Source organism: Taeniopygia guttata, chromosome 7, assembly GCF_048771995.1.
Source record: "Taeniopygia guttata chromosome 7, bTaeGut7.mat, whole genome shotgun sequence".
NCBI classification, from domain to species: domain Eukaryota; kingdom Metazoa; phylum Chordata; class Aves; order Passeriformes; family Estrildidae; genus Taeniopygia; species Taeniopygia guttata.
The window spans coordinates 6,399,745-6,423,569 of record NC_133032.1 but is presented as its reverse complement, the minus strand read 5'-3'; the positions used below and the strand labels follow the sequence as shown (position 1 = coordinate 6,423,569).

At 42.5% G+C, this 23,825-nt stretch overlaps 1 protein-coding gene across 1 annotated transcript in view; it reads left to right on the top strand.

Moving 5' to 3' along the window:
* Positions 1 to 23,825, top strand: part of PDIA5 (protein disulfide isomerase family A member 5) — a 100,354-nt gene that overhangs the window by 14,804 nt on the left and 61,725 nt on the right. Inside the window, exons 3-7 of the mRNA XM_030277144.4 lie at positions 373 to 460; positions 13,913 to 13,996; positions 14,760 to 14,805; positions 20,419 to 20,511; positions 21,756 to 21,816. Of these exons, the coding sequence (XP_030133004.3) occupies positions 373 to 460; positions 13,913 to 13,996; positions 14,760 to 14,805; positions 20,419 to 20,511; positions 21,756 to 21,816 (372 nt within the window). The remainder of the gene's footprint in view (positions 1 to 372; positions 461 to 13,912; positions 13,997 to 14,759; positions 14,806 to 20,418; positions 20,512 to 21,755; positions 21,817 to 23,825) is intronic.

Below are 23,825 nucleotides of genomic sequence, written 5' to 3'. Positions count from 1 at the left end.
GAAATTGCTCTAATTAGCAGCCTGTGGTACAAACTGGTTCATGCCCAGCCACAGGGAGGAAGGCAATGTTGGGATGGAAGCTGTAGGAGAGGACACAGTATAGCTCTGTAAATGCAGCTCAGGGAGCATGTCTGGAAATACCAATTTCAGTGTATTTTTTAAGGGGGTAGAGGGAAGGAGCAACCCAGCTTCACCTGCAGCCAGCTTTCCTTCTAGTTTACAGAAGATTTTACTGATCCCTGTTACACTGGTTTCTTCAAATGAGATAAAATGTTCTTGGGGTACTTTGGCATGTAGAAATGCAACATTGTGTTGTTTTGTGTGGAGTGGTAATGCTGTTATTAAGTTTTATTATTTAATTTTGTCTTCCAGCTACTGCTGCTGAAAGCTCGCTCAGATTACTGTCCAGTGTGGCCCAGGAGGTGAAAGGACGAGGTACTATAAGCTGGATAGACTGTGGGTATGTGTCATGCTCTTTTCCTTCTTATTTTTCCTTTCCCCTTTTGGATTTTATTGTTATCTTAGCTTTTTTGGTGGCTCTGAAACTTTTTGCCTTTAAGTGGACCCATATAATTCTGTGTAGTTTCTTCTATAGGGAGAAGAATCTCCTATATATCTTACCATCTTCTCTTCCTTTGAACAAGTGGAGGAGAATAATTTTTTTTCCTTATGGCTGTTGTTACTTCTCTGACAGCATGTTTTCCAGCCTGAAACTGAGACCCCAGCTAACATTGCCTTTCAGAGGTGACACACAGGGTGCAAGCTTTTTTTCCACAAGCCAGGGGAGGAGGAATCTCACATGTTGTGCCTCAGCTGGAGGGCAATGCAGTTCTGCTCTGACAGCAAATGTCGTGTGAGCAGTAAGGCTGTTTGCTTGGTTTTGAAGTATCCACCCATTTGTGTTTCTCAATAAAATGTGCTTTCTTTTAAAGACCTTCCTCTGCGCTGGCATAAGTTCTGGCAATTTTTAATGTGAAGACAGAGAAACTTGTTTTTGTAAGTGGTTGTGTGTGGGGAGAGGAATGAACAGGTGTGTACTTTCTGGTTTGCAGATGTGAAAATCTCCGCTGTGGTTCAACTCAATAACAGTTCACTTGTGGTTTTAGCTTGGGCAGCTTTGAGAGCTTTGCCTGCAGGTGGCAAGTTCCCCTTCCTGCACTGCAGGGGAGCAGCTTGCTGCCTACCTGCATGTTTGGGTGGATTGCCATGGTATGAACAGATTGTACACTGTGCACAAATGTAAGTCAGCTCTGCACATCATGTGGCTCCCTTAAAATTACTTTTGAAACTAACCCTCATCCATCAAACAGTGACCCAGAATAAGTCTTTGGTAAATTGGAAGTTAACGTGGGTTTGTGATTATTAACCTGTCCTGCTCTCCCCCTGCCACCAGGCAGGTATCTCTCCTGTGGAGTCCTCTGCCTTCTGTTTGCATTCTGCTGGGCTCATCCAAGTGCACACACTCTTTCATCTCTGCCCAGCTGGTGGGGACTGAGTTCCAAGTCATCTGCTGGCAGAAAGTAGGGCTGTTGCTCAGAGGTCAGTGAAGCCTGCACCACTTGCCACCTGCTGAAAAGCCAGTGGATAAATTGTATTGACTCTGACAAGGTGAAAGTTGTGAGGAGATCTGGCATACCTCTGAAATCCATGAAAACCAGTCTTCGTTTCTAACAAAAGCAGTAATACGTAATTTTTTTGTTGTCAACAATGAGGGCTAGCAAATAGGATACTCAGCCAGCCCCTTGGCTTCAGTTTCTAATCAGCTTCAGTTTCTGGTTATAGCCTGCTTGCTACCTTTTTGTGTCTTTTATTTTAGTCTACTTCTGTGTTGGGGGACTTACTGCTTACTCTGTGTGTGTGTATGTGGTATATACAAATGCTGGATGATGAGGCTGTTCAGCTGGCCCTTCAAAATGCTGCTGTAATACAACTAAACAAAAACTCTGTTCAGGGTTTGTTTTAGTTCTGGGTTGGAGAAGGAAAGATTTGATGTTTAGGACTTCAGTTTGAAATCCAGGGAAGTTTTGGCACTTAGTTCAACAGGTCAGTCTCCATTCCTGAGTTTGTAAGTGATGATGGGGAGGAAGTGTGTTGTTTGGTTTTGCCGTAAAATAAACTTCAATTAAACAAACCCTAATATACTCTAATTTTCCAAATGTTGACATTTAGACCAAACTTTGTTATAGAAGCTATGTGCAAGAAATGTATTTTCAAGTCTCTTCCATGCAGTGCTTTAATACTTTTCATAGGAAGCTTGGTGCTTGCAGAGCCTTTCCTCTCACCATGAGGAGGAAATATTGAAAGGTGAGTTAATCTCAGACAGTGAAGCAGCATGGTGAAAGTCATGCTGTAAGGGGTTGGGAGACCTGAGAATAGATTGGTAGGTTCCCAACATTTTCTTTGACACCAGTAATGCTGCAATCAGATTACCACTTCCCGAGTGGCAGGCAGTGACCATGATGTTGTAACATGGCAATAGGTGTAATTCTCTCTTTGAGGGTAAAGCAGAGCTGTCTTTCATGTCTTGTTTGGGAATAAGATGGAAAAAACAGCTGGGCATTTTTCAGAGATGGACTTCTATTTCTTCTATCACTCCTGATAAGGGTTACCATAACAGGGTCTGTGAACTTGCTTCATGGGGCAAGGTGGCTGGAAGACTGGCTGGTGGTAAAGGAGGTCTTGCTGGATGCAAAAAGAAGCCCTAAAGTAATAGTTTGAGCCTAAACCAAGTTTTGTGGTTGATTTGCTTATTAAGCTTTTGAAGAATTCTGAAATCAATCTAGTAGTGTTGAGGTAACTTTTAAACAAACTTTTTTCCATGAAAGGTTTTTTCCTTTGCTTATTGCTTTTTAAAAAAATTGTATACAGGTGGCTGCACCACAGTGCCCACCTTGCTGCAGTGACAGTACCAGAGGCTGCAGTAGTGCAATCTGCCCCAGGTCATGGAGGGCCAGTTGTAGGGCATGGACATCTGAGTCCTACCAGAGTGGCTCAAGCCATTCTCCTGCAGCAAATATGCTGAGAGGCTTATTTGCAAGTCTTCATGCCGAAACAAACAGCACACAGATGCAGGGATATTTACAGCACAGGCTCAATTTGTTTTACAAATACTGACAAGAAATGTGTTGTTTGGCAGCAATATTTAGCGGGAAATTTTGGCTTTGCTCGTCACATCCTGCTGTACTGGGCTTCTTTGCCTTCAGATCCAAGCGTTGGCAGGGCTGGCATACATGCAGAGTTGTGGCTTGTGCCTCTGCTTCCCTGTGGCGATGACAGCAGCCTTTATTTTCCTTTTTCTTTATTGACGGTGCTTTTTTTTGTTACTTGTCATTCTCCTTCCCCTTGTTTTCAAGAGAAGGCAAGAACATTCTGCATGGACAGAAATCCATGTGGATTGCTAGGTCTCAGCAGCACGTTCTGTATTTCAAGCAGTGGAGGGGAGTGTACAGGTTTGTGGCTGGAAGTGTGGCATTCAGGACTTCCTGAATGCTGGTCTGCGTGGAAACCATGCTCCTTGGCCTTGGCTTCTGCTGTATCTCTGGTATAGGACAGAGATTAGTTTGAGCTTTCAGGTCCAGGTTGAGTGGTCTCAGGGAGAGAGGGACGTTTGTTTTTCAGCATGATGTGGGGAAATACTTGGTTTCTTGCTGAGTTAGTGTTGAGTAGAGGAGGTTGCCACTTTGTCACTTGAAGGCAGGGTAGCAGGGATCCCCAGGGTGCTGGCTTGGGAAGTGTAGGGCTGGAAATGCCATGTGCCTGCCTTTCCTGCACAGCTGGGCTCACTTGTGCCAAGTGCCGTGCTGGAGTGTGACCCCCGTATGTGGCACTGCAGATAAGGTCCGTGTTCGGGAGAGCTCAGTCAGTTCCTGCAGGCAGATCCACACCTTCTTCTAGAGATGAAGGGGCAGCTCGAGAATTGCTCCCAGCATTGAAGTGGTCACTGTTTGCTGCTGTGTCCTGAGATAGCATATGTGGCTCTGTACACAGTTAAACGTGAAGCTATTTCAATTGTGAATGAAAGACCCAGCAGTGATGTGACAAAAATATGTTTTATTTTAGCCTTTACATGTTTTAATTAGGAAGTCTTTGCTGAGGCGTTTGACGTTGAATGAATGTTGGTGTGAGAGACAAGAGAATTAATTATGCCTGATGAGATGCATGGTATTGGAGATGGAGCACAACATTGCAGGTTGCTAAATCTTCAGTGTTTCAGAGAGCTGGAGCAGGCACCTTGGGAGCAAGTGTTCTGGGACTCATGTCTAGGACATGCCACGTTAACAGGAGCTGGGAGTCGCAGCTTCTGTTCCTGACTCTGCTAATGAGTCACTTCTTGTTACTTTGTGCAGTTACAAAAGGTGTATCTCTTTTCCAGGCAAATGGGTAAATATTGCCTGATTCATTAGTCGATGTTTATAAAGAGTGTGGAGAGCTTTGAAAGGAAAAATGCCGCACTAGCACGATTGGGTGCTCTTTAGGGCACTCAGGTGAAATTGGAATGAGCATGTAAGAAAGCAGGAGGTTGTGCTATTTATTGAATTATTGTTTTAGTTGTAGGCTGATAGAAATTTGGAAGATTGAAGGGCATCATAGGGAGTTGAAAGCTTAGGATATCTGCAAAAAAGCATGAAAGGACATGATATTTTCTATCTCAGAGACTGGCTGCCACTAACACTGGTTGGGGTTTGTGCTGCAGAGCCTCTGCATCCCCCTGATCTCACAAAACCTCCATTTTTTAAGGCCTGGTAAAACTGGAGGTAAGCACTGATGTGGTCAAGTAAAAGAGAAGTTTTATTAAAAATAGAAACTCCTGTTGAATCCTTGTGGTAGCAAGTAAAAGGTACAAAGTGATGTGCCTGGGAACACAGTAAGATGGAATTACCTTTTTAATGAAAGACAAAGTTGCTGCTGCTTGTATTTAAAGCAGATGAAGTTCTAATCTCAGTTTGTGATGTCCTGAGGTGTGGTTTTGAAGAATAGTCATTACAAAGTTATTCTAATTATTCTCTAGCCTTCTTAAGTGGGTTTTTTGATAGATCACAGTGTGGCCAAGGACTGATGTTACTTGGAAAAGTGTAACTAGTTTGGGTGACATGAAAAGAAAGTAAAATGGACTTGTTGACGGGAAGAAAATGTGTTTGGCAGGTTATTAAGCACATTATGGTCAGGTGCAGCTTTGAAGAGGTTGAAAGTAGCTCTCTCCATCATGAATATGATTTAGGGAACACTCCTGGGTTTTCCAGTTATTGAATTGTCTCATGTTTTTATTGACTATAACTCCTGCCCAATTGTGGATTGGTATTTCTTAAAAAAACACCCATTTCTTTGGCATTGGGTAATTATTCTCTGCTCAAACTTGCATGATTCCCTTTACTGTAGGTCCCAAACATAAACAAAGCTGTGTGATTTCCATCTGCTGTCATAGCGCTTGTACTTGGCTTTAGCACATCAGACTGCTAGGAAGAGGAAATGCCATCTGGTTAAAATGACTGACTAATTTTTGTTTGGTTTTAATCCCACTTTTTCTGCTTTTGTGTGTCATTCTTACAGTCCCTTTTGTGTGTCGTGTGCATCATTCTTGTAGTCCCTATCACCAATAATTACTTGTTATTGTAGCAGTCCCATGACACTTGGCATAAAGGTGAGACCATAATTTGGCTGGCAAAGCAGTACATTCAGACCTGCACTGCTAAACATGCTGCTTCACAAGAGAGCCAAATCTATGGAGTATTTATCTTTTCTGAGGTTTTCCCTAATATCCCTGTTTTTTTGTCTTTTAGATTAGTTTTTCCCAAATTTCTAATTTCCTCATGCTTAGATACAGAAGGGCTTTACCTATCCACACAGTCATGAATGAATGTCTTTAATGTCTTGACATAGCAAGGAGAAATTTCATAAATAAGGCTGGCAGTACAGATGGTGTTAGAGTAATTTTGCTCTCTAGTTTTTACCTTTATCCTGTAAAGCCACTCAGAAGTAGGATTTATTTAGGAGAATAAGTCTACTCATCTTTCGTACTTGTAGCTGAATTTTAAAGCTGATAAAAAGCTTTGAAAATGCAAATAAAACTGACCAGACCTAACGGAGAGAGAAAAAAGAAATGAGGAGTGCTGCTCTTGCCCTGGTAACAGCAATTTGTGGTGTCTGGGATTTCTGCATTTTCCTACAGTAGCCTTTAAGGTGAAGGGCAGCTTGGGGGAGGATGGCTCATAGTGCCAGCCCGGGGGAGGTAGCAGGGGCTCTGTTTGCAGCTGGTCCAGGGGGTGTAAGGCAGGTGTCCCTGAGGAACATTTTGCAAGTGAGTTATACTGCCAGTGTGGTCCTTGTGTGGGTGCCATTTGTAAGGGCAAACTGCATTTACAGCATAGATTTTTGATGCCTTCCTCCTGTCTGTGTCATAACCTGTCTGTGTGGTTAATGCTCATTCACATTTTATTCTACTATAAGAGTAAGCATGCAGGAATCTGAAAAAAATCCTTTTTTAAGTAATCTCCCAGTTCCTAACTTAAACCCATTCAGTCTGGTGTATTGCTTTTATTCAGAAACACAGAGAAATTACGTAAATCCACAGTAATGGTTGGGTATATGAGCCTGAGCTCATGTCTGTTTCACCCTAAACTTGAGTATTCTGTGGGTTTTGCCTAGAGTTGCTCATTAACCAAATCTTCAGTGTTGCTGCTTTTCAGACCAAAATGAAGAGTAAGGAAGCTCAGATTTAATGTGAAAGAAGTCACCTCTGTTTTTCTGTACCCATTAATTCAATTAAAACATCCTCTAGCATCCATTCTCTCCAGGCCCATGGTGCACCTAAGGGTCATAAACGGGCGTACAAAGGGCTGCAGCATCTGTGTGCCCATGGGTGACATGTTGACAACCTGCATTTTGGGGTTCTTAATTCCTGGGAAATCAGAGTAGTAGTCATCTTGTGTCCCACGTTAGGACAGCGTTCCCTGTGCCATTTTGTGGGATGAGGGAAGCTGCTGCTTTGCAAAGAATTTGAGTGTTTGGTGACTTTAGAAGTTCCAACAAAGCCTTTGGTAGCTCTTGTGAATGTGTTTACCTTATTTCTGTGCAGGTATGTGGGCTGCCAAGTGCCTCTTACTAATTTATATTTCCTTGGAAAGTGCTGTTTATTATAACTTCTTGACTTTCTGCAGGGGCTGGAGCTTATAATTTTCTCTCTTAATTGTTTTAGCTTGATGATATGAGGATACGTGTTACCTCTTTGTCTTGGTTTTCCTTCTGCTTTTTGGCTTGCTCTTGCTTGCAGTAAGAATTAATCTCATGGGTTTTAGTTTTCAAAAAATACGTCTTTTTAATATCATTCCTCTAGATCCCTGGCCTCTCTAATTGACTAATGGGCACAGGGAGTCGTTTGTATTGGGTGACAAGTGGTGCTGGGTCTCCACGGCACGTGGATTATTCTGTTTGCATTCCTGGCACGTTCCAGGGGAGTGTTAGGAGCAGAAGGCTGCAATCATCTGCAAGGTGATTGCAATCCCCCCTTGAAGTGGGGGTTTTTGCTGCATTCTAGGGGGTAAAATCAGGCCCTAAATTCACATGAGACTGTCCCATTCATCTGCTAATTCTTATCTTTAGTTCTTTCCAGTAGTACATTTTCTGGTTTTGACTTTCATGCTCCCCCATCCCTTAAAAGATTCAAGCTTTTCATGTGATGCACTGTTTGACTGGTTCATTTGTTCTGTGCTGTGGAAACCTGTTGTTCTTGTTACTTGTTCTAGAAGTTAATTTCCATCAAGAACCCAGAATGGGTGCAAAACATTGCTTTTTTTTTTTTTTTTTTTCCCCAAGACAAATCTTGTGTTTAAGTTTCCTGTGCTCATTACTTCTGCATCCGTTTCTCCTGGTCCTGTTCCTATTTTGGTGCCTGCAGGTCCTTAAACCCACTCAGGAGCAGAGTATCTAAGTGCCTTGCTGCACTGATGGCTGAGTATGGATTTTCTGTTGAAGTAGGTGTAAGCCATTACCATCCAGCTCTTTGGGGAAGTGCAAACCAGCTTGATGGTATGATAAGTGATTTTTTTCCTTATGATTTTTTTTTAAATTTCTGATTTCAGATCAGACTCAAGAGAGTGTTACAGGAAGGTGTGGGATCATTATAGAATATGAGGAGCCTTACAAATGTGACATACTGTTAGCAGCAGTAGTTGTGGCAGCTGCTGGCCTGGAATGGGAGGGAGAACTGAGGATGATGGGGAGACAGGCAATGCCTGCAGTCTGAGAAGAGGAGAGTTTTGCTAGAATCAATCTGGTTTTGCTTAGTCAGCAAAGTACATAAAGTGCTGTATTGTAAATGGATCCCACAACACAGTCTTTGTTGGAGGATGGAATTGATAAGACAGAGCATAAGTCAAAATCCTATATTGTCCCCAGTGATGGCTAATGAATTTCCTTTTCTTTTTTTTTTCCAAAACCTTGTAGGAGTGCATCTAACTACGAGTGACTGTTAATGACTTCTCTTTCAGATTAGGTTTGCAAGTGCAAATGTGTTTGATACTTTTAGGAGGCTACTTTTAGGAGAAAATTTTTGCTGCTAACACTTTTTTTGCTGCTTTTTTAGGGTCACAAGCTCAGTTGTTTGGCAGGATCTCAACTCCATGGTTTCCCAGGATGTTCATCAGTCTGTTGTCTGGAGAGTGTATTCTATGGAAGGTAGCCAGAGGGTATTGCAGATGCTGTGCATTGGGCTGGGAAACCCTGTTTGATAATTCACTTCTGATAGCTGGACTGAAATTGCAGTTGAACTTCCCTGCAGTTATAACTGGAGTTCTCTGCGATGGTTTTTACTATAACATAAAAGAATGAAAGCACCTGAACAACGGAGACAAGAATGAGAGGACGTGCTGGTAACAAGATGACAGCTTTGACAGATACCTTCCAAAGCTTTTCCAGTGTTGGGAGGCCTGCTTTATAGAGTCTTACTTCTGCTTTGCTGTATTCCCCTGCTCTTGCAGCTTGCTCTTGCTCCTTACCTGCTCAGTTTTGTCTCTTCCAGCTGTTGGGACAGTGACAGTGTTTGTTCTGTCATGGATACAACAGAGCCTCCATTGCATTAGAGTCTACTGCTGAAGCATTATTCACATGGATTGTTGAGCCCTGTTTCAGATGGTGAGATGTACAGATAAAAGAGAAAATTTGTTTAGAAATTGTGAGGTCTGTGGGTTGCATGTGGTTACATCATATGCTGATAGAAGACTGAGATAGTTTTTGTGCAGGCACATTTACTGACCTGTTACTTGAATTGGTTCTGTTAGCATTTTTATTAATTAACTTTTCTTGTGCCTGGAAACCCTCTATGTAAGGGTGAAAAAGAAAGCTGGGTGCACCGTGCATTGAAAAGTATTAAGGGATGCCAGGGCAGTGGCATGGAAGTGATGTGGCCACACAGCATGTGCACACTGTGCTGTTGCATTGGCAGCTGGAGACATGAATGTTTTGGGATGGCATTTTTGTCATTGCTGAGGAGGGGATTTGACAGTTGTTCCAGATCCTTCCTCTCCAGAGACGTGGTTGTGGGGCTGTATTCCTGTCTTCATGAGAGGCCAATGGGCAGCATTACATAATAAGGAAAATAATTAGGAAGCTGCAAAAGATGTTATTTGTGCTCATGACAGAGAATGGCACTGAGGATGTTTGGTCTTACTGTGTTCCTTTGGGACCTGACTGGACAATATTTGAATTTGCCCCAAGGAGGGGGTTTTGCACTTCCACCTCCGTGCACCATTTTTTACTTGGCATCCATCCATCTTGGACTTGGTTTAGATTTAGAAACTATGTGGACTTAACTGCAGCAAAACTCCTGGGTATTATTTTGTGTTCCTTCTGTCTAGCTTTTATCTTCTGTTCCTCCTCTCTCCAAACTACCTTGACTCATTGCTGCAAGAGCCTTTTTCTGTGTTGCTCCTCCTACCACTGAGGACTGCCATCGGTATTTCTCACTGCTTCTCCATCCTTATGGCCATGAATGTAGATCTATGGGCAGTGCTGGACAGGCAGAGCATCTTGTGCCACTCCTATGGAATGGCTGTGAGTGTCCCCTTCAGGAGCTGGCCACACTGGTGGGGAGCCAGAGGAGGCCAGGTCTCCTTCAGGAGTCCCTTGCTGCCCTCCTGCCCTGGTGACAGCTGGCTGCCTGTGCTAGGGGATTACTCATGCATGCTAACGCTGACAAGGGACCCCAGAGGTTTACAGGGAGTGCTCCAGCTGGGCTTCCTGCCAGCTCCATCGTAACCCCCAATGACAGAAAGGTGTCCTGGTGGAGGAGATGGGGACGGGAATGGAGAGGGGAAGTGTGCACGCGATCTTTGCCATGCACGCTACCTCTGTTGTTATTTACGCTTCTTGCTTAGGTCAGCTTGGATCGTTCATTGCATTTTTCTTTTTACCAAGCTGTCATATGTCTTCACTTCTCCAGCAAAGGCACATTTTGGAGCCGTGGCTTGGTTTTGTGGAAGGGAAGAGTAGAGAACATGCCTGTAGGAGTCAATGGAAGCTGTGCCATTGTGCCACTTAAAATTTGACCTTATTACCACATAGACAGCTGCTGGTTAGGTCCTTGTGGCATTGCAAATAGGTCGATGTTTTGGATGATTTTCCAGGGAGATAATGTTGGATTATTGTAGGACTGCCTGCAAGTGTCCCTTCAGCAGTAGCACAGCAGGGTCCAGCCAGGGTTCAAATTGCTCTGGACAGAAATGGCAAGAGGCAGCCAAGGATGGCTGCTGGGGACACATTAATGACCTATTCTCAAGCCAGTATTTCCTGAGCCTGGTGCCTTTGTCTGGAGTGGCTTGGCTTGAGTTGATAGAGTGCTGATTTTGGGGGTAGTTTCTGGCTTCTTAGGTTGTGGTTTGTTGTTTTTTGTTTTTCTTTTTCCTTTTATTTCCTGTTTTGGTTGCTTTTTTTTTTTTTTTTTACTTTTAGTCATTATAACAAACTCTTACACTGCCTCTTCAAGTGATATAATTAAATTGCAAGAACTGGAGTCCTAATTACCCTCTCCCATGTGAGAGTTGAGGAGCTCATCTTCAGAGAGAGGCTGTTGGCTGAGATTCAAAAGAGACAAATCTCAGAGTAGGCTGCATCTGTGTTGATATTTACTCTTATTAAGAATAATGGTCATTACCAAGTGATATCAGAGCAGGTTGCTCTTTGCAGGTTATTTTTATCTCTCCCTAAGTGAAGGCAGCAGGAAAAGCAGAGGGGTCCATCTCTGCCATTTCTGTACGTCTCCTTGTTTGCTTTTTCCAAATAATTGTTAGCATAGCATCTGAGCTGGTGGGTCTGGCATGTGCAAAAATCTGCCCTGATGCATGAAAAAATTACTGATACATATTTAGACGTTTTCTATTCTTGGAATTTGCTCCTCTTCTATCCCGTGCATCAGTGCAGATAGCTTGCATAAATAGGTTTAATTCTCAATGCAGTGGTGCAGAGAATCTGCCCACTAAATGGTAGGAGACATACTGGAGCAAGCTGCTTCTGTCTTTCCTGTGATAATGGCTGTGCATTCAGGCAGCTGTGTGAATCTCTGCAAATGGAGAAATCCTGAAAGCAGGGCACACTTAGATCCAGTGAAATAGCTATTCTTATCTTTCTTTTCTTTTTTTTTTTTTTTTTTTTAATAGAAACTCATGCAAACAGAAAAATGAATTGCTAGGAGTTGAAGTGGTAGGAGTCGCTAGCTGCATAGTCACAGGTATAGATCAGGAATAATGCTTTGTAGCTTCTTTCCACTATAAACCTTTCAGAATATTAGTATCCATTCAGTTCTCTCAATGACACGTAAAAGAAAATTACACTTTTTTTCTCCACATGGTTAGTTGTTGTACCAAATAGGTGGTAAAACAGGCACGGGATTCTCTTACCTGGTTTAGTCTTCTGCTTAGACTAGAACAATTGTCTGCACATCTTGGGGTTTCACAGACCTTGTTGCTGAGGTTTCTGTATTACACTTGTTCACGTCAAGCACATAACATTTGTCTTGGTAAAGCTGAGATAGGCACAGATACACACTGGAAACATTTGGGAGTGTCTAGAAGAGCATTTACAAATGCTGACTGTTGTGTGAGCCGACTGTAGTTAACTGCCTGGCACTCAGCTGCAGCAGGGCCGCAAGACCTTCTCTGTGCCTCTGAATCTGCACAGGGCAAGACGAAAGGATGATCTGAAACTGGTGTCTTCTCTGGAGAGTCCTTGACCTTCAAGTCACTTAGGGACCACTGGAGAACTGCAGGAGAGAGAAGACAGAATGTTTCTGACCCTTGGGTTTGATGTTGCTGCAGGCTTTTTGTACGAACTCCATGTGGCAAACATTGTGTTTTGTCATAACTCCAGATCCAGGGTATTTGTTCCATAGTCTCGTTTTGTTACAAGGAGACACAAGTGTTACAGGTGTCCACATTATTCAGTTCTCAAGCTCAGATCTTCAGCCTCACAGAAAAGCAAAGTGTTTATTGATTACAGTGATTTAAAATGCAAAACTGACATGAATTCAGTCTGACTCTTCAGATAAATACACTTCTGTTCAATTGAGATTACAAGTGCTCCTTCCTGGTGTGGTAGTTGTGTGCTTCCTTAGTTCCTTAAAATGCTCATTTCGTATCTTCAGCATAATATCCTTATTTTGCTGCTTGTGTCCACAGTACATTCTTCCTTATTTCCAGAAGCATTTGGGAAGTTTCCACTAAGGTGCATTCTCACTTGCAGCTCGCTGTGAACTTGGTGTTTGTTGTTCTTCACATTTGTAGAAAGGCAGCTGGAGAAGATTGGGAGAATGTGCTGGCAGCACACTTAATTTGGTGGGGCTCTTGCAAGCCTTGCATCTTGTTTGTCTCTAATCAGTTTAAACTTGATGGGTTTTCAGTGTTTTCATTTTCTAAATTGATTTATCTGCGTAAAAGGTACAAGTTGTCCTCTGCTGGGAGCAAGTTTCTGAGCTGTTTAATCTTGCTGTTTGTCAGTGCAGAGAACAGCCTTGTCAATGTGAATCATCCTCTTTTCTGTTTTGCTCATCTTCCCAGATCTTTGACCAACTTCTTATTCACTTCAGTTTGAAGTCTCCTTATGGCTTCACTCCTGCACTGTTTAGGAGAGCTGCTAGGCCATGAAGACCCTTTACCTGCCCACTGAAACAAATACATTTGCAGTTCTCTCCCATGACCCTTCTCTCTTCTTCAAGCCTAATCTGGTGCTGGAATTCAGTCTTGTTCAATTTGAAGACCACCTCCAGCAGGTCTGTCTGTTACCTCCCTCTTTCTTTAAGAGCTGTTTTTGACTCTGCTTTCCAGGTGGGGCTCCAGGACACATCTTTCATACCTAGAGTTAATGGGGTTGCTGGGCTTGGGGCTCTAGAATTTCAACTGGTTTTTGTTTTCTGCAGGACCTTTTTAAGGCTAAAGGCTTGTGATTTGGATTTGGACATACAATGAACATGGCTTTTTTTGGCTTTTTGTTATCGTCTGCCAAATGTAAAAGCTGACCTGCTCTTTCCTTTTGAATCTTTTAACAAACAGTGCTCTTTGACCACCACCCTAACAGTAGCATGGCCTTACTGAAATTTGGCTTCTCAGATTTTATGTTAATCTCATGGACAGAAGATCTGCTGAGGTCCTTGGACGTGCTGGAATGAGCTGCTTCTCTACTGGTTTGGGCTTGGCTTTGGAAAGTAAATTTAACACAGTTCACTGTGTCCTGACCAAGCAAACAGAGAAATTAAATTGACTAATGGAGCTTTTCACAATGCTTGTCCCACAAACTTAGCTAAACAGCTTCCAAATTACTGTTAGTTTGGATTAATTGCTGATGATTGCTGACCACAGCAATGAGTTCTCAGGACTGAATGCATTTGATCTTCTTTTTTGGTAACCTTTCTTCCAATATGTGTTTTTTGCAGTGATACTGAAAGCCGAAAATTATGCAAGAAGATGAAGGTAGATCCTAATTCAAAGGAGAAGGGAGTGGATTTGCTACATTATAAGTGAGTGCTGGGCTGGGATTTGTAGTTCATAATTGTTGACGCCCCCATTAAGAGTGTTTATTCTTCTTTCAGCCCCATGCTGCTGCAGCATTAAGATGACTGATTTTTTATCCTATGAAATTAATTGCTGTTTCTTCAGTTTACAAGCATGTGTTATGACAGAAGTTGAGTTAAATTTATTCTGCTGTTGAACAGAGAACAATAACAGCATGAGTAGGGCTAGGGAGAGATGTCCAATGGACTGAAACTGCCTAATGCATGGGGTGGATGCCTGAGATTTGCCTTCTCTTGCTTTCTGTCACTTGCCTGTTGGCATGTGCCTTGGACGAGTTGCTTGACCTCCCTCTGCCTTTCTGACTTGAGATAGTCCTTCATAATAAGAGTGGAGAAAGGCAAGTGTGAGACAGCAAGATATTTTTCTTCCTGAAAATAATAGGAGTGAGAGTAGTGTTCGGTACACCAAGCAGCTGCATCTCCATCTCCAAAGATCATGCCTTAGTAAATAATCTTGTTAAAGTGTCAGGGAGGAAATTGTTTACTGGGAAACTGTTTTCTTTACACTGGGTTTGCACCCTCCCTTTTTTCTTCCTCTCATTCCTCCCCACCCCATCCCCCTTAAACTACTGTACTGTAAATTCTGCTTAGTTCTGTGGCTTCAGCAGGATGATGTTATTCTGGTTAGTGAGAAGTCAGGAAGAGCAGCTGTGTGAATTCCAGTAATGTTACTGTAAGTTAACACTATTCCCCACTCCTCATTTAACAGGGACGGTGCATTTCATACTGCATATAACAGAGCGGTCACATTGAAGGTAAATTCAAATATTCCATTATTATTCTTTTGGTTTTGCTAGATGTGGATGAGGCATTTGTGGATTAAAAACTGGTTTTGATATTTTTTCGTGCTGAAGGCATGAAAGGGAGGGAATTAATTTTTATAAACAGTAGTCAGAATGGCCTGAAGGTTTTTGTGTGCATATATGTCTGTCAACCATACATCCAGGAAAATTGTTTATTATTTAAAAGATTGACCCCTTGTTGAACTGGAAGGTAAATTGTAAGTTAACTTACATGCTAGTAACAAATTAGGATTTTCTTGTTTTGATTACAAGGTGTTCTTTGTGGTAGTATAACTCAAAGTATTAGCTGATACTGTGTTTTGATAAGAAGTTCTCTGATGTTCTTGGATTGTGTGTCTATAAAATTTAAAGAGAGCTGAGTGGCCTTATCTTTTATCAGATTGTTGAACCACAACTCCTATGAAAGCGCTTTGAGTGCATCAGGTATAAAATTACCTTTCTTCTTTTCTGTTAATCTTGACATAAAGCAACGGAAGGCAAGGGAAGAGAGAAGGCATGAGGCATGAATTTGTATATCCAGATGATTGTGGGAATGGTGGACTGAAAGTACAGTGATCAGGCCAGAAGAATGCAGCTTTCCTTTGCAAAGCCTTGCTGAAGCGCTGGGAGTATCCTGACATGAGGAGCCTGGCAAAGACTTGGCTTCCAGAAATCTTCTGTCCAGCTCTGATGCCCAGTTCCTGTTTCTCTTCCTGCTCCAGCAAACCCGGGCTCTGCACAGTCACTGGTCTTTTGAAGGCTTAGTGACATCACCCCAGGCTGATATAATTCCTTGTACTTCCCCTTTCTGGCTTGCTCAGGGCATTGCCCTGGGATGGAGGAAAGCCTGTGTGAGAGGCTCTGGGAACCTGAGTCTGCCAGAGTGGCTGTTCCTAAGTGCACTTGCTCTGGACCTTGCTTTTACAGCTGAGGTTGGAGAGTATCTGATGGGGGATTGTCTTGGAAGTGTGCCCCAACTTGAATTCATTCAGTCTTCACTTGAGGCTGTGATGCAGGTTTATCTGAGATGGGAAGGCTAGGGCTGTATATCTTCCCATCTCCTGCAGCAGAAATCTTGCCTGGCATTAGGAAGGGCAATGTTAAATACCCAGCCCAGTCAGCAGCTGCCTAAACCAGCTTCTGTACTTAGTGAGGAATTGCAGCTGGTGATTGTTTCTTTTCTTCATGGTGGGTGATGGGTTAAGGGAGACTTGCTAGTTGCCTAAATTTGGGTGATTTGAACAATACATGATGCATCTCTCCTGCCCTCCATAAGGTGCTGCAACCAGGAATTAGTGCTGTGACTCTTCCTCACAGATCAGATCAAGTGGAAAGCATCTGCAGTGCTCCAGGGAGCATTGGGCTGAGAGGCAATCATAGCACAACAGGAACCAGATCGTTTCTTCCTTCAGCTGTTTTGTGATGTGCATTTCACCCTTCCCTTTTGCCCTGCCTGCTGGGAAGAAGAAAGCAGCATCCCACAGACAGGAATGTGGGATTCCAGTGGAGGTGGAAGAGGGATTTTGAAGCTTCCTCACTCTAAGGGCTGGAGTCTTTCTCAATTAAATTGCCCCTGTGAAACCAGCCACTAACGATTCGCAGGTTGGACAGTGGATCAGATCTGGGCAGTGATCAAATAATTCAGCTGTTTGCTTGTTCTGCTGCTCACAGCTGCCTGAATATTTTCTGTATTTCTCCCTCTGTTCCATTTCTCCCTGGTTTCTTCTGTTGGGCCAGTGACCTTTCTCTCTCTCAGCTGTGTTTGTCAGGAGTCACCCAGTACATACAAATAGAGAGCAGCAGAACAACACAGTTACATAGGGTATCATGCTCATTTTATGGACAGGTGGACACAGTGAAGAACAGGGAGATTAAAGGATTTGTTTCATATCATTCAGCAAACTTGTGGCAATAAAACTCGGATCTTCTTTCCAGACATCCACTAGACATATTAATATATGTATGACATTTTGGAGAATGATGGACACAGCTCTGAAGAACTGTAAAAGGGTTCTTCTGGGGTAATCAGCAATTTCATAGATGTGGCTGATCCAGCTGATAGTGTACTCAGGTTTTTAGAAAAGCTTTTCATTTCTTAAAGTAACTAAATCCTTATGTAATTAGCAGAGATGCCCTTGTGGTTTTACTGTTAGAAAAATGAGGAGTAAAGGATAGCTCAGTGTTTACAGTAGGGGGAAGTTGCTTGTCAGTCAGAACCTCCTGCTGCTGAGACCTGTGTTATGATCTGAGCTGTTTGGGGTATCTAGGAAAGGGAGATAGAAGGCAAGAGAACAAAATTCGGTGATGCAAAATTATTAGGAATAGTTTAAAAAATGTATTTCCAATTCTTTGCAGAAGGGGTATATTGTGAGAAACTAATTTCTCACAATACTAAAAAGGACAGCTGGAGGAAATTCCAATAGAATTTGATATTTCTGTAATTGTGAGTAGCTTAAAAAAGGGAGTGATTACTTCTTTTTTCTCCAAATTTGAGCGCAAACAGTGGCATTTTGGGATGGTTGATTTGAAACTAATAACTTCAATGTAAAAAAAAAAAAAATTGGAACCTGTAGCTACACATTGTGAAAGCCAAGAACTTAGGAGTCTGAAAAAGTTTTAGATAGTCATAACAGATAGATCCATTAGTAGTTAGAAAGCACAGAGGTCTGTATACAACAGCTGGTGCAGAGTCCATAAACTTAATTTCTTTTTGCCAGAAATTGAGAGCATGTGCCAGTGTAAGCTGTATAAGAACCATAGGTACTAGTCTCTCTTCTCCTCAAGTAGCTGTAGTCATCTGCTTTTGAAGACCTAAGCTTAGGTCAGTCTTTGATCTTACCTTGAATATCTGTTCACATGTTGCTTTCCCCACGTGATGTCTAATTCTCAAGAGAGCCACAATGCCAGTATCCAGGCTGTGTTTATTACATGATGAAGCTTTTTCTGGAGTATATAGTATAAGGGGGAGTCTTGCCCTTCTTCTAAAATGGAGAGAACTCACTGAAGTACAAATCTGCTTAGTACTAGCAAGGGGAATAGACTAACTCAATAAATTGGTCCTGCTCTGAACCCTGAATCCTTTTCAAGTTGGCTGTTGTAATGAGTGTATGTGTGAAATTGAGGCAGGTCTAGTTATTAGCATCCTTACTGCATGCTACTTCAAAGGAATGAAAAGCACAAGGATATGTTTGTGTATATTTTCTTTCAGGTTCACACATAGGTCCATGTATATGATTGTGGATCAGCTTTCCTGTTAAAACTTGCTTATTTTTAGCAGCATGTGCTGGATGAGGCATGTCCTGTATGCTGCTGAATGGAGATTTAAGGTTCAAAGCTGGCACAGCTGGTTACAGCCCATGGTGCTTCTGTCCATGCCATGGGGTCAAAACAGGTCCTGACCGTAGCAGGGCAGGACTGGAGCAGAGTTGGTTCTGCAGCACCAGGGTTGCTGTGGCCTGGACCTTGCTGTGGCCTCTAACACAGCAGCCTGGGGACCATTAATTTTCTGTGATTAGAGTCCTGTGGTTTGTTTGGGTGTTGTTCTTCTCTGTTTAAAGCAAGAGAGGAAGTTCTCTTCACTGCATGAAGAATTGAGGGCAAGGCAACGTACTGCCTGCTCCTGCCAGAAGACATTACACATCTAATTTTTTTCTGTCTTGGCTGAGAGGGAGAGGCTGGATGAATTAAATCTCTTTAATCCCCCATCCTCTAACCACATCTTTTTCTACATGACTGAATTTGGCATGCAGGAATTCTTGAAACTAGCAGAGTCAATTATACTCATTAGCTGTTCAAAATGTTCACCCCTCTCTCCTCTCCAGTGTGTAGTTGAGGTCTGTGCATGCTGAGGGTGAGCAGAACTTGATGCAGCTGTCCTAAAGGTAGAACATCTCTGCTATTTTGTCCTTATCTTTCCTTTCCCCATGTATTATTAGTCTTCTTAGGATGTCATTTGGGATGTTAATGCCTCTAAGTCTACAAGTTTTTGTATTGTAACTCTGTTGTAAATTACTTGATTTTATATATTTTTTTCCTAACTATCTCCTTTCCCTGATAATGCCACTGTAAAACAAATTTCTTCTGGAACCGTTTGTCATCCTCACCCATTAGATCCTTTTTACTCTACATTAAGTGTTTTGGTTGCTGTCTGGTGACTGATACATGCTGCCTCTTGTGATAAGACAAATCTTTTCAGTATTAACTGTGCAAGCAGACAGAAACATAAATGCAATAAATGGATCCTGCTGTAAGCTCTGAATCCTTCCAAGCCTTGCAGTACCAACTGAGAGGCAGGAAAATGAGCTAAACTCTCCTCTCTGTTGGGATGTTGTACCACAGCAGCCCCTAGCAAAGGCGGACAGGCAGCAGAAATGTCTCTGTGACCGTTCCAGTGATGGGATGTGTCACCAGGTGTGCTGCCAGCCTGCTCCTGAGACAGACTTTTGGATGAGTAGTCTTGGTGTGTGTTAGTATGGCTCAGTGCTGTGGCAGCTTCATCCACTCACACTCACACTGAAGGAACCTCCTCAGGGACCTCACTGTGTTACTGGTGTGGCAGAGATCCTGTATGGGAATGGACACAAACCTACAAGCAATGGCATAGAGAAAGCAGTGGGGCAATCTGAGTGGTGAATGAACATGGAATACCAGGTATTATGTTTCCTGAAGCACAGACATCTGAGAGAATAAAAGTGATCAAGCCTGTGTTTGCATGTACAGCTGGAAACAGGGAGTAGTGTGACTGCCAGAATCCATGGAAAGTATCTCATTGATTTAGGAGGGCTGGAGTTTCCTTCAGGCTGGGGTTGAAGTCAGAGCTGTCAGAGTATATTTCCTTATGGTAAAGACAGTATAGCTGTGATCTGCTGAAAGGGATTTTTGGTTGCATGTCAGTCAGGTAAAGCATTTACAAAGTGTGTGTGCAGGTGTACTCCGTTTGTTGAGTGTGGGTGCTGCAGAATCCTAGGGTTTTGTATTTCCCACTTCTCCTGTCACATTTGCTTCTTATTCTCATACTTGAAATTGCATTCAATGGACTTTTTCAGTAGGTGGGTCACACAGGGGACTGTTGGTGGATTATTCTTCCTTTGACCAAATGAGCAGTTTGATCTGTAAGTGTGTTCATTTGCTTTTGCTCACAGCGAGTATCAATGTGCCCTCCAGCTAGTGCTGTTACTCAGATACTGTGAAGGGCATGGGAGCCTGCCCTCTGCATAAAGAGAAGTCTTTCTTGCTAACTCAGGGACTCTCTGTGGAAGGTCTAGTACCATTGAAAGAGCTCTCTGAAGGATCCTTGAAGCTATTCTCTGTGTGCTGGTCCACTTCCACTCTGTTTTCCCCAGTTTTATAGTGGGAGTGGGAACTGCTAAGTTGGAATACCAGTTTTGAGGAAGGTACACACCCATGGATCACTTGGTTCTGCAACAGGAGATTGGTGCTAATCTGCATTAGAGCAGATGAATATATGAGCAGAAAATCAAAGGTACTAATTGGATGGGGTTTACATCACAGTATGGATTTGAGATTGGATGACTCATTATTTCCATCCATGTTTCTTTAAAAGATTTCCCCCCCTGTTTATTGCAGTCTATGGTGGCCTTTCTCAAGGATCCAGAAGGTGCTCCACTGTGGGAGGAAGATCCTGAAGCCAAAGATATTGTGCATGTCGACAGTGAAAAGGTACATTAGCTGGATAGATGTTCTGTTGTTTTATAAATATATGGGATGGAGTGTGTATGTTTGTATTAACTCTTAGTGAAACACCATTATTTTGTTCCTTTGGATGGGAAGTTAAAGCACCCAGCCTCTTTGAAGTGATTTGGCAAATTTTTTGGGTTGTGATGGCTGTAAAGTCCTGTGCTTCCTGCCCTCCTCTGCTCTGCATGTGGTTGTGACCCCAGTGTGCCAGCTACACAGCAAGTGTCAGAGCTTGTGGATGGTGTGGAGGCACAGCCCTTTTTGTCTCAGGGAACTGGAGCAGCTTGCAAGTGCAGTTACTGCATTATGCAAGTAGGAGGTAAAATGCTGCTCTTCAAACTGCAGGTTGTCATTAAACCTTGGGTTCCCTCATGTGCCTGAGGTTAGGAAGTGTGAAGCAGGAGGAAAGGGGATACAGATCTTGAGGGATTTAACTTGGTAGAGGAACTGTCCTCTCTGTGTTAAGTGGGAAAGCAGTGAATGTGATGAAACTACCTTAAAAATCCAGTGCCACCACAGTTACTCATGTTTTTTTCTGATATAATCAGCTTGGTCTTTTATATTAGTTTTCTAGTCTATAGATTTTTTAAACTTTAATTGATTGGACTCTAGCTGGTATTTTGTAAAGGGCTATTTCAATTTTCTGGCTTTCATTTTTAATATTAGAAATGGTTATTCTGACATTCAGTTTTTGTAGGAAGATTAATTTTTAATGTTCACCCTCTGTACTCTATTACAAGGCTTCCAGGGGTTACATTCAATTTGAAAACTTCATCTAGTTTTTTCTATCATGCTGATACTGAAAAATCCTTTTCACGTGGCATCTCGTAGGTTTGGCAAGGTTTTGTAGTGTGAAAACTGAACTTGTTTTGTTATTACTGACATTTTGAATTGCAATATGGATTTTGGATGTGTCAGCGAAGAAAGAGTTTTTCAGGTAGAGATTCTGCAGTGAGAATGAACTAAACCATGGAACTTCCACATATTAACAGTGAAGATACTGGTCTAGGATATTCAGCTGAATGTATAATAAATTTTGTCATCTTCTTTCAAGTTAAAATTGAACAAGGAAAAAAAATAGGTCTTGTCTGTTAGGAAAGATGAGCCCTTTTCCCTCAGATAAATGAGCCTGTGTTCTATGAATACATACATTAATTTTGTAAAGTTGTAGTACGGTGTCTTTGAGTATAAGTGTGTTTTTTTATTTTCTTTGGTTCATTCACTAGGAACTGAGGAGGCTTCTGAAGAAGGAAGACAAGCCCCTACTGATGATGTTCTATGCCCCATGTAAGTAGACCAGCATGTCCTGCCACCTCTTTTCCCCTTCTCCACTGAGAGATGTCCAAGTCTGACTAGAAGCTTCACCTGTGCGTGGCTAATAATACCATCTTGTGCCACCTTTATCATTCAGCTCCTTGTGTTGTTCTGCCTGTTTGTCCTCAGTTTTTCCCTGGTTGTCCATCACTTGTACCCTGGTCTTGTCTCTTTCTCTTGTCATGATGGTTCTTGCTCAATGTTCTTTTACGCAGCCACTTTCTATAATTCTGTTACCTGTTGTCCTTTCTAAATTTGTGCTGCACAGAACAGAAACTGTGTGCTGCAGGCAGAGGGTACAGTGCAGTTGTCAGGAGCTGGACTGTTGTTCCTGCTCCATCCCAGAGGCATCCTGCATATTCCTGCCCACATGGGCTGGGCTAATTCAAAGGGCAGTGGGGTTTCAGGAAGAGGAGAGCACCTTGGAGTCTCTCCATTTCTTTTTGTGACCTTGACCTTGTATTGCTGCTATCTTGTCATTGCATTAGCTACTTGTTCCTTAATGTTGCAGACTTACAGCTGCCTTTTTGTGTTTCATGGTGACTGCTGTGTGAGAGGCTTTCCAGCTCTTTTAAGCAAGATTGTGTTTTACTTGAGTTGTTGCTCAGTTCAGGAAGCAGGGAAACCATGAGAAGAGAATAAATGTGTGACCTAAACTAGGAATGCCTCCCAGCAGTACCCTGATAGGGAAGTTGATGTTGGGCACCACAAGCAATTTGCTGTCTGATTCCCTTCAAAAACCTGTGTCCCATGGCAGCATTATCTGGTGTTTCTCAGTGTATTTTCTCTTGTACTTACTGCCTGAAACACCAGTCTGCCTTTTTATTCTCATCTGAGCACTGCCAAGATGACCAAAATTGCCTAAGACTTAGTTTGATGCATCACAAAGAGGATGATTTTTCTTTAAATTAAATCACTTGTGGCTCTGTGCCTTCAGACTGTGCAATGGTCCTATGTGGCCTGGCGTGGTGTGTGGCTGTTCCCAGTAGCTGCAGCCTTGGATCAGCGGGAGGTGATACGGCTGCTCTGCTGTAAATCGTCCCTTCGGGGAGAGTTGGGCTGCACGGTGCTTTCACAGCTTACCTCTATCAGGAGTAATTGTTTTCCACAACTGAGCCTCTTTCTGAAATGTGCCTTATCTAACCCTTCATTCTCTTTGAACCGTTCCCCCAGACACCCTCCTCCTTCCAGTTTCTCTTCTTTGAAGTGGCAAAACACCTGCTAGTTTTCAGTGCTGTAATATTTGTGATGCTTTCCAAACTGCTGTGAAGGAAGTCTACTTGTGAGGTTTTTTTTCCTCTCATTTCTCAGTTTGTAACTCCCTCATCTTTTATTTAATACACAAGACTTTCTGAATTGGTTGTTGTCCAAATTTTCTTTTCTTGCTCCTTTTACTGGAGACAGAATACATCCAGCAGTTGCAATAAAATATGGGCTTTGGGCAGCTGAAATTATTGGCTACATACAGTAACCGAAGTGTTACCTTTCTTAACTGGGAGCAGCAAATCAAGACTGGTCACTAACAGAAATTCAGCTTTTTGTTACTTCTAAGGGAGGTCTTTGGCACGAGAGAACATCACAGGCTTTGTTTGGGAGGCTGTGGGGAAGACAGCTGCCTTATTTCTCTGCTTTGTTGGAAGCAGGGGCTTTAGATTAATTGTGGCAGATTGATAGGAAATGGGCTCTTTCATTAGGTACCAGTGCAGAGGGAGATGAATGCAACTACAGACATAGATGTAGTTACTTTAATATTTCAGGAATGGTTGGTCTGGGTAAAACAACTCAAAGAAAAGGCTTGCTTTCCTCAGAAGATATTACCTGCCATTTGCTGGCCTTTCACTGTACTTTCATGCCTATATTAGAAAGTCAGACAGCACTAAAGATGAAATATTAGGTATACTTGAAGGCATTCAGATTTGTAGTTAACTCTGTCAAAGAAGACTCCTGCAGGAGACTGTCTGGATTTGGCAATAAGAAGGAGC